The sequence below is a fragment of the Eleutherodactylus coqui genome, chromosome 6, assembly GCF_035609145.1.
Source record: "Eleutherodactylus coqui strain aEleCoq1 chromosome 6, aEleCoq1.hap1, whole genome shotgun sequence".
In the NCBI taxonomy this organism is placed as follows: Eukaryota; Metazoa; Chordata; class Amphibia; order Anura; family Eleutherodactylidae; genus Eleutherodactylus; species Eleutherodactylus coqui.
Window position 1 is genome coordinate 180,975,888 of NC_089842.1, and position 16,934 is coordinate 180,992,821.

General features: G+C 42.8%; 1 protein-coding gene across 1 annotated transcript in view; it reads right to left on the reverse strand.

Annotated features, from left to right (window-relative positions):
- The window catches only part of RGS6 (regulator of G protein signaling 6), a 389,049-nt gene that overhangs the window by 168,739 nt on the left and 203,376 nt on the right, over nucleotides 1-16,934 (reverse strand). The window contains exon 3 of the mRNA XM_066608377.1: nucleotides 3,691-3,790. Coding sequence (XP_066464474.1) covers nucleotides 3,691-3,790 — 100 coding nt within the window. The remainder of the gene's footprint in view (nucleotides 1-3,690; nucleotides 3,791-16,934) is intronic.

The window sequence follows — 16,934 nt, forward strand, 5'->3', positions numbered from 1 at the left end:
TAACTTGAACCAATTTTTCGTTAAACTGGGCTGCCTCCAGGCCTAGTTACCACTTAAGCCACATTAACCAAAGCGATTAATGGGTTTCACCTGCCATCTTGGTTGGGCATGGCCAATTTTTACTGAGGTACATTAGTACTGTTGGTACACCAATTTTTTGGGGCCCTCACCTACAGTGTAATCATAGCAATTTGTATGTTCTTCACCTGCACTCATGGTACAGAAGTGTGTGTGGGGTTGGCCTACACTTTAGCTACATAAATGTAACTTGGGCCTTGGCTATACTGCAGCTACTGAAATGGAACGAAGACTGCGCTCCCACTATACTGCTGCTTCGGAATTGTTACTGGGGCCTGTCTTGAGTGCTACTATTGCTGACATGGAACGAAGACTGCGCTCCCACTATACTGCTGCTTCGGAATTGTTACTCGGGCCTGTCTTGAGTGCTACTATTGCTGACATGGAACGAAGACTGCGCTCCCGCTATACTGCTGCTAGTGATATGTTAGTGGGGCCTGTCTTGAGTGCTACTATTGCTGACATGGAACGAAGACTGCGCTCCCGCTATAATGCTGCTTCGGAATTGTTAGTGGGGCCTGTCTTGAGTGCTACTATTGCTGACATGGAACGAAGACTGCGCTCCCGCTATACTGCTGCTTCGGAATTGTTACTCGGGCCTGTCTTGAGTGCTACTATTGCTGACATGGAACGAAGACTGCGCTCCCGCTATAATGCTGCTTCGGAATTGTTACTGGGGCCTGTCTTGAGTGCTACTATTGCTGACATGGAACGAAGACTGCGCTCCCGCTATAATGCTGCTAGTGATATGTTAGTGGGGCCTGTCTTGAGTGCTACTATTGCTGACATGGAACGAAGACTGCGCTCCCGCTATAATGCTGCTAGTGATATGTTAGTGGGGCCTGTCTTGAGTGCTACTATTGCTGACATGGAACGAAGACTGCGCTCCCGCTATAATGCTGCTTCGGAATTGTTACTGGGGCCTGTCTTGAGTGCTACTATTGCTGACATGGAACGAAGACTGCGCTCCCGCTATAATGCTGCTAGTGATATGTTAGTGGGGCCTGTCTTGAGTGCTACTATTGCTGACATGGAACGAAGACTGCGCTCCCGCTATAATGCTGCTAGTGATATGTTAGTGGGGCCTGTCTTGAGTGCTACTATTGCTGACATGGAACGAAGACTGCGCTCCCGCTATAATGCTGCTAGTGATATGTTAGTGGGGCCTGTCTTGAGTGCTACTATTGCTGACATGGAACGAAGACTGCGCTCCCGCTATAATGCTGCTAGTGATATGTTAGTGGGGCCTGTCCTAAATGCTACGGCTGAAATGTTAATAATTCTGGGCTCTATACCGCTGCTAATGGTATGTCTCTGGGGTGTGGAAACAGAGGCTTCCCAAAGACATGATGGCGGCGAGGCCATTTCCCACCAACGCGGTTACTGTAAAGGTGCATATAACCACGGACACGTGTAGAGGACACGTAGTGCCTCAAAAACATCCCCCTCCTTCTCCAACAGGGAAAACAAACATTCTTGGCAAATGCCTTTGCATTGGTTCGTCTGGTGGCAGTCCAAGAATTTCACCTTTACCGACACTACAAGAGAGACCCCCCACCATCCCCCCGCCACGGCCCACTTAATCCTGGCCACATTCCGAAAACCAACAAAATAAAACCGCGCTACTAGGTCCGCAGTCACCACCACATTACCACCAACGCGGTTACTGTTAAGGTGCATATAACCACGGACACGTGTAGAGGACACGTAGTGCCTCAAAAACATCCCCCTCCTCCTCCAACAGGGAAAACAAACATTCTTGGCAAATGCCTTTGCATTGGTTCGTCTGGTGGCAGTCCAAGAATTTCACCTTTACCGACACTACAAGAGAGACCCCCCACCATCCCCCCGCCACGGCCCACTTAATCCTGGCCACATTCCGAAAACCAACAAAATAAAACCGCGCTACTAGGTCCGCAGTCACCACCACATTACCACCAACGCGGTTACTGTTAAGGTACATATTACCAGTCTGACTGGGGCATGCAGAGACACCTTGACAGAATGAATAGTGTGTGGCACATAGGTTCCCTATTGCTATGCCCACGTGTGCAGCTCCTGATGGCGGTGGCACAGGATTCTATTTCTCATTGCTTCTGTACAGCATTGTGGGCTATCGCCCCGCCCCTTTTAAAGAGGGTCGCTGCCTAGCCGTGCCAACCTCTGCAGTGTGTGCCTGCGGTTCCTCCTCATGGCAGACACACTTCTAAATAGACATGAGGGTGGTGAGGCATTAGGGCAGCTGAAGGCTGCGCAGGGACACTTTGGTGTGTGCTGTGGGGGGGGGGGGCGGTTGGGCAGCATGTAACACAGGAGAAGTGGCAGTGGAGTGTCATGCAGGCAGTGATTGTGCTTTGTTGGAGGTAGTGTGGTGCTCAGCTAAGGTATGCCATGCTAATGAGGGCTTTTCAGAAGTAAAAGTTTTTGGGAGGGGGGGGGCCCACTCTTGCCGCTATTGTGGCTTAATAGTGGGACCTGTGAACTTGAGATGCAGCCCAACATGTAGCTCCTCGCCTGCCCTATCCGTTGCTGTGTCGTTCCCATCACTTTCTTGAATTGCCCAGATTTTCACACAAGGTAACCTTAGCGAGCATCGGCGAAATACAAAAATGCTCGGGTCGCCCATTGACTTCAATGGGGTTCGTTACTCGAAACGAACCCTCGAGCATCGCGAAAAGTTCGTCCCGAATAATGAGCACCCGAGCATTTTGGTGCTCGCTCATCTCTATTTATTAATAAAAGCTGCTTTATATTTAATTGATTTTCAAACATACTTGATCCTGAGCCCCATGATCTGTCTTCCCAGTAGTGCTTTTATTAGTTTCCTGTCTCTGCTCATCTGTTCTCCGGTGCTGTGTAAGAAAAAGCCACTCAGTGCTGCAGACAGCTTCCCCCTTTCACATTGCACATTCCCAATCAGACCTGATGCATTGTCAGGGTCTCAGTGCAACAAATGATTACATACAGTACTGTAAACCAGGAGACAGATGTTTTATTGATTATTCAAACATACTTGGTCCTGTGCCCCCATGATCTGCTCCCAGCACTTGTCTTTATTAGTCTCCTGTCTCTGCTCATCTGTCTCCTCAGTGCATCGGGTGGACAGTATTGTATGTCACAACTGGATGACAGTACATCAGGTCTGGGGTGGAAGGAATGCCATGAATGGGAAAAGCTGTCTGCAGAACAGAACGGTGTCTCCTTTTACAGTGCTAGGGAACAACTGAGCAGAGGGCAGGAGACTAAAAAAAAAGCAGCACTTAGGGACAGATCATGAGGGGCGCAGAACCACAAATGGTTGGGATATCAATAAAATATAAAGCAGGCTTTATTAATAAACTGTTTTATGGAACAGCTGTGCCTGCACTAGTGAGAATAGTGCAGGCAGAGCTGGAGCGCCCTATTCAGCTTAGCTAACTAAAGATGGATTTCTCAGCATCGTCTTCACCTAGTTGCATAGCTGAATAAGGGTTATGTATGAAAAATGTACAAAATAGGCTGATAAAACATTGCTTAGAATCGCCTATCCTGTATATTTAAAAAAAAAGTAAACTGCAGTTACTCTTTAAGTGGATTACTCCTTTAAGTTTCATTTATAGAATGAGGACTTACCTGTAACCACACTGGGGATTTTAGACAGGAAGCTTTTGACTGTTCGTATAGGGACTCCACCAGCTTTATCATCCTGCATCCTGGTGATGATATCTTCAATCTGTAATAGAGGCAATAGATGATTTGTCACTATGCATAAGAAAAAGAATGTCAGTCATCTGGGATTTATTATTATTCATAGGTCATCATAAACCTTACTTAAAAGGTGTGCATATTGCTAAATACTGCAATTTACTCAATGACATCTAATTAAAATGTTTAGCACTTGCAAACTTACGTGATGAGTGTACAGAGGAGGAAAAGTGTAGGCATACCCTGCGACAAGTTGACTTTGAAAATAAAGTTGTTCGTTGTGTATATTAAAATCAAATGTTCTGCATATTAAACATATTTAAAGGGCAATGATTACTTATATGAATAGTGCTTAACTAAAAGCAAGTACACCAATCTATATTGCTTATGTACTCTAATATCAAAGCGTCTGAGCCAAAGCTGCAGGGCGTCTTGTAAATAGACAGCACTTGTAAACAGACAATTCCCCTCAAACACATCTCCAGAAGCAATGCTTTCAGTTTAGATTTTAATACACAGGGGGTCATGTGTCAATGTAATTTTCCCAGTTGTCTGGTGTAACAGCAATGAAACAAATGGTGTTCAGGATGAATGTCATACATATGAAGATCAACCTCAACTTTTGTGCCTGCATCGGCCAAAAAAAGTAGTATGGTCTCTCAGTCACAGAAGTATCAGTGATTACTAAATGTTGTCTGCAGTTAGATGGCTTGGTCCAGTAGTGATGGCTATATTCCCCAACGTGCATCTATAGTGATGGTGAACATTTGCTACAATGCTTATCATTCTGCTCGGCAGGTAAAATAGTCTTTTAATAATCGTTATATAGCGCCAACATGTTCTACAGCACTTATCAAATTAAAGAGCACATGAATAGATAGTACTGTACATACAATATTAAACTAATCAACAAGATGAACAATAGGAGTGTGGGCCTTGCTCCCAAGAGCTTACAATCTCTTTAGAAATAAGGGTGACCCAAGGAATAAAAGTGATTGTTCTGTACAATGGTGCAACCATCTGTTTTTAAATAAGGGCACATGTACTAAGCCAGCATTCCCTCTGCTGGGCTTAGTACAATTTCCCCCGATGCACAGTATGCCGAATACTTGAAGAAGCGCAGACCTCTTGATCTATTCAGCACATCCCCAGCACCTCTGTGCTCCTTTTCAGAAATGTATGTCAGGTCAGACATGGCGTGCATTTATGGTATCATTTATACAAGTTTCTGGTGTAAAATATAAATAAACCTGTTGGCCCGGGGCGGCTATGTGCCTTCACAACAAACACCGCCCACTTTTCGAAAAAGCGGTGGGCCAGCACAAAACATTTTGACTTTTTTATGATAGAAACTGGTGTAAAAGTGTAGACATTTTCCCTAAGGTTCTAAAGCTTCATCAGCCGGTTATCTAGTCAGTATCTGTAACAAATATGAAGTGCATCAGGGTGTGTGGGACACTGTGGGATGAAGGAAGAATGTAGAAGCAGGGTAAACAGAGAAGAATTAGATTAGGGAATGTGATAGGCCTCCCTAAAGTGATGTGGTTTTAGGACACACTTAAAAAATGTAGGTACTGGGAATTAACCTGATTGTCTGGGACAGCACATTCTTAAGAACTGGTGCAACTCAGCAAAAATCTTGGAGAAGGGAGTGGAAGGTTTGAATTAATTATGGATGTCAAAATTATACAACTGTCAAAATGATGCAACTATTGGACACTGCAGGTGGGCGTGGTTTGGCCATATGTAACCAGTCCCAATGTGTCCTTCCATCCTTAACCCATTTAGAAGTAGAGCACCAGGACCAACCTCAGTACATAAATACAGCATCAGAATTAAACTCATAACATTAATACAGCACCAGAACCAAGCTAAATACAGAATTACAGCAGGAGAAGCAAGCCGAGTACACAAATATAGCACCAAAACCAAGCTTGTAACATGAACACAGCATCAGACCCCCCCCCCCCCCTCCTCCCACCACCCCCCAAAAATATATTTTTATTTATATGACAACCTTTATAATACTGTGGACTTAGATATAGCAGATCCAATATACCTCTAAATATACCATATACTGTACTAAAATACTGGCTCTACACAGCGATACTGATTACAGTGCAGTTACCTCCAGTGATCACAGGTGATGTTGTCTTATTTTGGAATCTACTATATTCGGTTTTCCTGTCCCTGGGCCCAGACTACCAGTGAGACATCTTCCAAACTCTCCTCATCTTTCTGCTGCAACCCCTATTCAACTTTTCAGTGACCCCAACACCTTAACAATAATGTGTTGGCTTTGGTCCCACCTAATTGCGACCATCTCAATGTCCCCACTTATTCATAGAACCCCCCTAAAAGAGTATGCCTAAGTAAAATAACAGGGTACTCCCATCATATGTATTTATGGCTTTAATGATATAAATGTCTGATAGATACGGATAAACTTCTGGAACTCTTGCCAATTGGGTGAATGGGGGGTGGGGGGCCTTGTTAGTGGCTGTCTATTCTGGTGGGGTCCCATCCTTGGCTTAGTCCGTATGCCCTAAAATCACATAGGAATAGCCCTTGTAATACATATAACATGTTACTTTGCATATGCATTTGGATATGGCACATACAATAGAGGAGCTACCTAAAAGTAAGAATACACATTAAAAATAGTAGGACAAAAAACCATTACACATAACCCATGTAAGGAAGCACAGTTGGTAGAGCATAGTTGTCTTCTAAAATTAATTTCACTGTGTTCATATGACACTGCTGGGAAATGAAAGTCTCCAAGAACCCAGCTTTTTGAAGAAATTCATAATTCATCAGAGCCCATGCGATGCCTTTGAATTTAGGGTCAGAATACTGAAGACATCAAGATTTTTGCTTCTTTAGCATCTTTCCGGGGCATCACAATACTTATTATAGGCACTGTCATTTTTATGGCTCATAGAAAATGAATGCTAATCATTTCATTTCCATGAAAAGGAAATATCCATGAATGGTAAATAACAGCAGCAGCTCAGAAGTGAGGGATCAGTTTCAAAAGCAAGAAAAAGTACTTTTTGTTAAGTTTCAAGGCGTAGCTCTGCTCCTGTCCTGCCCCCTCCCATTGCAAATAGTGGCGAGGGGCGGAGAGGGGGCGGGAGCTCAGTGCACTGCTCCCGGCTCTTCCAGCCTCCTCCCCCTGAAGAGGGGGACGCCGTATATCGGCTGGGCGTGAAAACCCAGCCGATATACGGTCATCTGAATGCGCCCTAAGGATGTGGTGATGGCAAAATCCATGGAGGAGTTTAAAAGGGGACTTGATGATTTTCCAGAGGGGAAGGATATCACAGGATATAAATCTTAGGTTAATTGTTAATCCGGGTATACAGGTAGGAACTATTAGAGGTTGATCCAGGGATTAGTCTGATTGCCATTAGGGAGTCGGGAAGGAATTTTCCCCCAAATGGGCTAATTGGCTTCTGCCTTTTGTTTTTTTTTGCCTTCCTCTGGATCAACAACATAGGAGGATAAACAGGCTGAATTAGATGGACATTGTCTTCATTCGGCCTTACATACTATGTTACTATGTATTAATACGATTCCCTCATTGTGCTCCTTAGTGAGGCTATTATATAGAAGAACTGATTTAGCTGCACCAGTGTCTATTAAGTCCATATTTTATTAGTCAGGAGTGAAGCGAAGTGAGGCTTTTATTTTTTTTCTTTGGCCGGCGATGTTATCAGGAGTACATTTATATTTCATTCCTCGCTATTTCCTGTAGTTTGCAAGCACATAAAAATCTTTCAATAAACCCTTACAGGTTTTTCATTAAATAATTGAACACTTCTTCATCTCTCTAACTTTAAAAGATAGCATAATAAATAACATAATAAACAACAAGGATACAAAACATTTTATCCAAATAACACTTTGAAAATTAACTGATCAATAATGCGATTAAAAGCGCAGGTACCATAATTAATAATAATACCGTTCCTATAATGCAGTCATTATACTCCAAACCCAAAATGATTTAAACAAATCTATCCACAAAACTAGAAACAATTGTGAGACTGAAATATTGATTCTTCCCATTCTATCATAATCATCCAACCAATTTTAAAAACAGAGATCACTGATCATAATTATAAAACGTTTTCTCTAACTACATCAATACCCTCTCAGTACCTGGTACGCTAATACCAATTACGTATGCATATAGAGTTACAGTTACATTTGCAAATTCTGACAATCTACCCTTCACTCCATTATTAAGGACATTCACTGCCTGCATATAAAGTTTTACCAAGAAATGCAAGACCAATGCTATTAAAGCGGTTGTCCAGTTGTCAAACTATTGATGTATCTACAAGATAGGTTATTAATAATAGTTCAGCAGGAGTCTACACTCCAGACTCCCTCCAATCAACTGTTCCCTGGTCAGTGTACGTTTGCACTAAGCTGATTTTTGCAGGAAGCAGACAGCTCTGTTACCACTGTAGTGGCCAGGTTTGGTATTACAGGCAAAATTTCAATGACGTAAAGGCCTGTAATACCAAGACTGGCCACTCTAGTGAGAACAGAGCCATATGCTTCCTGCAGAAATCAGCTCAGTGCATGAACTCACTAGGCCGGGAAACATCAGATCAGTGGGGGTGGGCCCTGCCAATCGTCAACTGATGGCCTGCAGTTAGTGTAGGCCGTTAATGGTTTACAACTGAACAACCCATTGTAATTAGCAATATCAAATGTTATAGTGTCATATTCAAACTCTAACAAAAGTGAAAGTGTAGAATCTCCTTTGGCATCTATAGTAACTGGCAGTATGTAGTACTTATAGCATTAGGTGTACTGGCTGTTATTTCAACTGGCATTGCAACTATTACATTATAACAAGCTGTTACAATGTGCTGACAGGCACTATGACAGACTTTCCTACGATACATAGAATCCACTGTTTGGCTATTTTGTATCTGGCAATCTTCTAGAACTTGACATAAATATATCTTCTGTCCTAAACTTTAGATACACAGTTCTCAGATACAATGAATCATTCTAGCAAACTCCGGGTTGTGTGAGCAGAAATAGGTCCTAACTGGTTTTCAGCCTCTGTTAACATGAATGAGTCTGTTTACAGACAGCGAGCAGAAATCTTGAAAACGAGAAACTAACTCAATACATGTTGGTAATTTACTAGAGATGAGCAAATCTACTCTTTTCGAGTATTTACTCGATCGAGCACCATGATTTTCGAGTACTTCAGTACTCGAGTGAAAAGATTCAGGGGGCGCCGGGGGGTGGGGGGAGGCGTGGCGGCGCGGGGGGTAGCAGCGGGGAACAGGGGGGAGCCCTCTCTCTCTCCCTCTCCCCCCCACTCCCCGCTGCAACCCCCCACTCACCCACGGCGCCCCCCGAATCTTTTCGCCCGAGTACGGAAGTACTCGAAAATCGCGGTGCTCGGGTGAAAAAGGGGCATGGCCGAGTAGGCTCGCTCATCTCTATAATTTACATAATTCCTTATGGCACAATTAAGTTTAATTTACATAACACTGGACAACCACTTTCAACAAGATAGAAGTGAATCATGTAGATGGTCAGGCGATCCCTCTCCATCAGGTAGTCAGAGGGACCTGTTGCTTGATATACAGTGTGCTTCCATAGAGTTTAGATTGAAGGTACATTTGGTGCTGTTGCAGCCAATAACGTAATGTTATTAAAACATTTTAGTGTCTAATCAAACTTTTATTAGTTCTTCCACATCAGGTTCACATTACCACAGTATTCTGCCCTAATACCTAGCAAAAAAAACCCTGAAAACTTTATAATGCAATGTTCGCACTTGCATTGAAGCGTTTTTTTGGCCTTCCTGGTATTTTTAACAGCAAGAATAATTTCTTGTACTACACCAATTTTGCTGTCACAAATACCGGTCCCCTGACCAACCCTATTAAAGGCAATGAGATTTGTGAGGATCCAACAGTGTTACTTACTACTCCTGGTTCCTTTGGTGAGTGCTTGCTGGTAGCCGACACTCCTCCTGTTGACTCTTCCCACGTTAGGCAACTGGATATCTCCACTGCTCCTTGTGACATTTTCTGGCTTTGGCCATAATCCTACTGGATCAATCAATAGCACTTCTTATGTCTTCATACGGCAATGGTAGAATGCCAAAGCCACTGGTGCCGGAAGATGACATGAGACCCTGGCGGCCTATTTAAAGTGGTCCTTAGCTAGTTTGAGCAGGGCGAAGCTCACATTGTTTGATACAGTAATTGTTAGCATAGAATGTGGGGATTTTGTCATTAAGAGTGGGCAGGATCAGAGGAGTGTGAGTTTCTTGGGTGCAAAAAAGCAGGAAGTGGTCAAGACCGAAGTGGCAAGTTGAAGTTTCTCCCCGGAGCAATGCTCTGCAGCAATTGTGTGCTCGGTCCTAGGGATCTTTCTCCAAGAAAGAAAGAGAAGGATTATTCCGGGTAACTAACTAAAACTGATAACAGACTGTCATGTGTAAAACCTTACTATCGCTAGAAACACCTCTGGTTCCATTCCCATTGATGTACTCTGGCAACCGAGTGCAGTAAGTTTGTGTTCAGTTTGTTAAGAAACCGGTCCGGTTGGCTGCAATAAAACGATTTACCAGATTTCAACGGGGCTTCACGACCCGAGTGCAAAACATTTCCCCATACACTAGGGTGCACCCCTTGCATTAGAGCCATTTTCCTAACTAGGAAAGACCTCACATTTAGATAAATATATCTTATGAATATTCTAAAACAAACTTGCTTGGGACAAAAGTTTCATACATAAGCTTAAGCTGCGGTTCACAGAAAAGTGTATGGTCTTAATCATTAATATATAACTTTTTTTGATAACTATTATCAATAAGAGTTATCTACTAATGCTTAGGACAGTACACTTTTCTGTGAACCGTAGTAGTTACTTTCTCTGTAATTGGCTGCATCTGCATGCATTCAGACTGAATCCCGACAAGACAAAAACTGTAAAATCATCATTTGACCAATGGCTATTAATCAGTTTCAAATTTCTTCATGCATCATTGGAATTAATTTCACTAACTCAGTTTGCTGAGCCGATCTACTCACTCTGTGCAAGATCCATAGAGACACAGATGATAAGTAATTAGTTTCACATTTCATACGGCATGTTACTCATCTGATTACTGAAAGCACCTCAATCTTACAAAATTACAAAAATTAAGATTCAAATGAAGACATTTTTTTTTAGAATGCAAAGTGTCGCATTTAGGAACCTTTTACATGCTGGTAAAGCTAAGTTGTGTAACTAAAAATGCAGTTTAACGCATTCTGCTTTTATCCTCCGAAGTTAAGGCCACTGCTAAACGTTTTGTCCACATTTGAACTTCTTTTTATTGCAAAAAAGTAGCGAATTTGCAAAAAGTCTTGACAAAAAAAAAATCACAGCACTTATGAAGACTAGAGTTGAGCGAATGTACTCTGCCAAGCTTGATGCTCGTTTGAGTATTAGCGTACACGATGGTGCTCGTTACCCTAAGGAGCATCACTCCATGTTCGACCCCGCCCCAGTTTTTGGCTCCTCCCTGCTGTGACGTGCCTGTTTTGGCCCCTCCCCGCCGCAGCGCATGTCAATCGCAATTTGTTTGTCGAGAGAGAGAGAAGACAAACCAAGAAAAAAAAAAGCATGGGACCCAGCGTCCCACATACAAAAATTCTCGAGTCTCCCATTGTAGTCAATTGGGTTCGTTACTCGAGTAGAGCTCTCGAATTTTACGAAAAGCTTGGCTCGAATAACGCAGCCCTGAGCATTTGGGTGCTCACTTGTCTCTAATGAAGACCTATATACCTCTGTGGTTAAGGACTACAAACAAACCCTTTAGGTCGCCTTCGCATGGGCCATATCTGCTGCAGGCCTTTCCTGCAGCAGAAAACCTGCAGTAGATATGCAAGAAAACCACAGAGACCAAATCCATACCTAAATAATACAGGTTTGGCACAGTTTTTTAAAGAAGATTTGCTAAGGATTTTAGCCCTTGTATTTCAAGGCTTGAAATCTACAGCATAAAAAACATGTTTTAAATTTAGAATATGCAGCATTTTTTAAAAACACTGCAGAATTCTGGAAACTTTTTATACCATGTGAAGAACATTTTTGGAATCTCCTCTACATGGCTTGCACTGTGAATGCTGAGGAATTTCCACAGTGCAGAAATTCCTGCTATGTTCGTGCAGGTGCAAATACAGCACCCTTCATAGACGTTACCAATGGGTCAAATGAAGATGTAATCAATGTCCACAATGAACCGATATAGACCTTCCAAAGTCGGTAAAATGAGTATCCAGCTTGGTGGGGGGTAATAAATAAAAATTACCTCTTGAAAGCACTGCAGAATAGGTTGGCCGTATACAAATAAGAAGATTTATTTATTTTATCTTTATAGATCACTAAATGCAGGAAACAATAGATAGGGCAAATAACAGTAACAGAAAAACAGGAATGGGAACACTACCCCTAACCAACTTGGGAGTGGCAGACCCTGCCTAGAAGCAGGGTGAGGGGGGTGGCCCCACATCAAGAACTTAGGGGGCCTTGTATATCCCTTGATGGAAAGAGCGATGTATAACACAATATTTGGTAGATGTGAATAAGCTCCACATAGAATAATTAGCCACAGATGCTTAGCTGACTGGAGCCCGCTGCCTCACCAAATACCTCAGGCAGGACAATAACCAGCGCCCAGGTAGAGGCGGGCCCAGAATAAATATAGTTCTATATTATAACTTATTGGTCAACTATGGGAAACACCTCCCTGTCAGCCAACCAGTCCATATACCATAGAAGAAGTTGTAACAGGGATGTGCAGAAGGGCACATTATACACTGAGCCCACATAGGGATTTCCGACAGGTGGCACCTCAGAGGCCTTTTGCAGTGATAGGAAGAAGGCACTCATCTGCACGCAGCACTGAAGGACAGGACACGTGCCAAAGGCGCGGGCACATGAGTCGGGGGCAAGCATCATGACATCACCCTGGCTCCACTTCGAGATTGTGGCCGACACACTGCTACACTATTGTCACATAGATATAATTGCATACTGTGAGCAAGTGACAAGGCGCAGGAGACCATGTAGTTGCTGCTCTGTGCAGCCATATTTGTGTTGCAGACAGGTGATCGGTTAGCAATAGCCTTATATTACAGGAAAATGAGATCATCTTAGATTTAGTGACATCAGAATGCACAGGGCTGAGCAGATTTGTAGTTGCCATCCATTTCTAGCACATTCTGCTTGATATTTTATATAAAAACCTACAAGAGACATAAGTGAAAAGAAACATGATTACAGGTGAGAAACCACATGGGAAACGTTGGCTTTCACTGGAATTTCCTTGTAAGATTAGTAAATTGAGCAGCAGAGAAATTCATCTGGTTCTGCAGATTCCAGCTCTAGTGTCACGACTGTAACGCGTATATCTGCACAAAGGCCCTACTTATTGTCTCAAAGGAAGGCTGGGATTTCTCTCTATTCAAGCCTCTCATCTGCACTGCAAATTAGCTGATAATGGAATCCTATTGCACGTAGGCCAAGTGTAAACAAAGCTGACTGCTAAAACTGTATCAAGAGAACGTCCCTGGTCACGGATTATGTGCATATGCCTTACAGGCTGGTGATTCGCAACTTGGAAGAGGTGAAGAAAATAGATAGGAGGGACTGAATCACATAACCTGACACTGAGTCACTGATTGCGCAGACCGGCAGAAAGCCTTTCCACTCTACCGACATTGCCAGACGCAGATGTTTCCATAGCAACGGTGGAGACTTTCTTTATTATAAATGCACACTTAACAAAAACAGACAGGCCTTTCTAAGTGTATATCAGTGGTATGCAATGGGGAAAGAATCCGGAAATAACCGGCCTGTTTTTGTAAAAAAAAAAGAGGAAAAAAAGGGAAATACTAAAGGCGAGAGATAGAGAAAGAGAAGGGGGGTATTGATGTCATGAATTAACCCTCTAGAAAATGCAAGCACTTAACAGAAAAGCGTCTTGTTTTCTGCAATCAGCTACATATATGTGCATCCATCTAATTAGACTATCTATATATGGGCAGTTATCTTTATTCTATCTGTATAAGGATGGCCATACATATTAGATAGCAGTTTATCTCAATTCTCCGTCAACTGATGTCTACTGTATCTCACCTGACGCCTAAAAACAAATGCATGTTCGGCTCTGGCCAGCGTGTACGTGATCTGAATGTAAAGAACGAGGAGAGAGACGCTGCCTGAGCATCTTATCTCCCCAAGAATAGAAGAATCAGGCAGCTGAAATCCAACTCCCCAACCATCATCTCCGCCCATGTGCACCATTGGGAGAGGGTCAGGAGGCCCCCATACATATTATATGGTTGACCAGATCTGCTGCAGGTTTAACCAATATACATTTATTCAAATCTGCATGGCCACTCTCTGGGAAGCAAAACAAATACAGTCCGTAAGGTGAAAGAGGACAAGTGGAGGACATAAGCCACACATCCAATCAATATAAAACATAAGTTCATACTATGCCACTCCTGTTAAAACATGTGGGAATATATCTGGCATTCAAGTTTTCTCTTGGCACTGAAACAAAGCTGAATTATAAAAAGGTTACTCATATTTGGGATTTGGAACTGGTAAAAAGATAGAAGGGTGGTTTCACATCTGTGCTGGGGATTCCACTTTCCTGCTCTGTTTAGGGAGCAGGAAAGGGGAATCCATGTGGCAAAACAGTTCTGTCTCTGCTATAGCGTCTTTATTGACTATAATGGGATCCGTCTACTTTCCACCCAGCTGCCCGGCCCTTGGACAGAAGAAAAAGCACTGCATGCAACGCTTTTTCAGCTACAATTTTGAGAGAACCTCCGAGGTTCCAACGCAGATGTGAAGCCACCCTAATGTATAAAAACTATTTTTCTTCAAATCCAGTGCATGAGTAAATCTCACTCTAGTCTAAGAACAACCGTGGACTGATGCCCCCAATCCATTGCAACCAACTACCTTTAGACAGGATGACTATCACCTATATGATCACTGTTAATAGTGATTTTTGGTGATAGTCGGCCTGTATACAAACAGCCACTGACAGGCCACTCAATGAGATATTGCTCAGTTGTCAGAGTCACTTGGTTTTTAGGTCGCCTAAAGATGAAAAGACTATCTGCCTGTGTAAACAGGCAGCTATTAGTCCTTGAACAACTGCCTGTTCACAGTGAATGAAGGCGGGTGGCTTTGCATAGATTCCTGGTGTGCTTTGCCTCCACTCATTGAACTACTATTGCTTCTGTATGAAAGCACAGGATCAATAGTCAGTGTAACAACTGTTGGGCGGTTAAAGGGGTTGTCCCGCGAAAGCAAGTGGGGTTATACACTTCTGTATGGCCATATTAATGCACTTTGTAATGTACATCGTGCATTAATTATGAGCCATACAGAAGTTATTCACTTACCTGCTCCGTTGCTAGCGTCCTCGTCTCCATGGTGCCGTCTAATTTCAGCGTCTAATCACCCGATTAGACGCGCTTGCGCAGTCCGGTCTTCTCCCTGGTGAATGGGGCCGCTCGTGCCGGAGAGCTGGTCCTCGTAGCTCCGCCCCGTCACGTGTGCTGATTCCAGCCAATCAGGAGGCTGGAATCGGCAATGGACCGCACAGAGCCCACGGTGCACCATGGGAGAAGACCCGCGGTGCATCGTGGGTGAAGATGACGGCGGCCATCTTGCTAAGGTAAGGAAGAAGTCTCCGCAGCGCGAGGATTCGGGTAAGTACTAAACGTTTTTTTTTTTAACACATGCATTGGGTTTGTCTCGCGCCGAACGGGGGGCCTATTGAAAAAAAACAAAAACGTTTCGGCACGGGACAACCCCTTTAAGCGCCTGAGAGTTGTCCAGCATTAAGGTACCTTATGTAGACATAGTAAGACTGCTTTAAAGGTCTTCAAAAGATAAAACTCTGCAGGCAATATTCTCTGGCAACTCCATGCGCTATTATACCTTGAACGAAATTAGGCGCAGGAAGACCACAGGTAGCAAAAGCTAAAGTTATATACACCTTTCCAAATTGTGGGAGATTACAGATACAGTTCTAAAACACAAAACAACACATATGAGAGGCTAGGCTCTATATTTGTGATGGAAGAGGATGGTTACTTTGGAAGCACAGGATATATGGACATGGATTTACTAGATACACTGCTAAGGCTAGGCTTTTAGGTACACAGCTACTTTGCATGTGTTATGACAGTTTTCAAAAGGTCCCACTGTGTATGACTTTAGTTGTAAAGTATCTGCTACCAAAAGTTACATATGACTATTGCTTTTGAATGATACTATACTGGTATGTGACAACTTCATCACTTAATTCTAGTTCTCTGTATATGTAAACTATGCTTAGATTTTTTTTTTGAAGACACAGATGTACTTTTGTATTAGAACATAAATATTACAAGTGTAGATAATAATATTTATTTGTATAGCGCCAACTTATTCCAAGAGGGAGAAAAGCAAACACACACACATGTAAATAAATAAGCCGTTAAGTTGGAAGCTAGAATGCCAGGCAGAATACAGCTGGTAACTATAAACCTAAAGAAAGAAGAATACAAAAGACCTCCTTCTGCAGAGAAGGATACCACAAATGGAAACACAGAGTCTTAGAAATCTATGAATACTGAGGATACATCAACGAGAGCTTAAACTTTAGGGGAAAAAAAACCAACTCCATTATGAAACCCACTGAGAAAAATACACCTCCTGTGTCTAGTACCTGCTGCTCTGTGTTTGATGGCACACAATAGTTTATACCTAACACACACTTGAAACTGGTCTGTCGCTTTGTCATCTTCAAAGGGCCTGCTGGATATCGCTGCTATGTTGTGCCCTCAATTGCTACTTCAGTCTAATTTCAAAGTCGCTCTACAATATGTGGGCCAGCTTGGAGTTGTTGAGGATAATGGATGTCAAAAAAGGCCTTTTTCTGAAATAATTGATGTACGATCTTAGTACGCAATTTCAATAATAGGGTGTTTCGATGTTGTGCAGTGCTTGCCATTTATGGTCAAATTCCACTATGCAGACAGTACACTTCCCCACAATATTATCCATAATATAGCCTAGTACTAATTCACTTACTTGTATTGAATACTTATACTGTTCAACTGTTA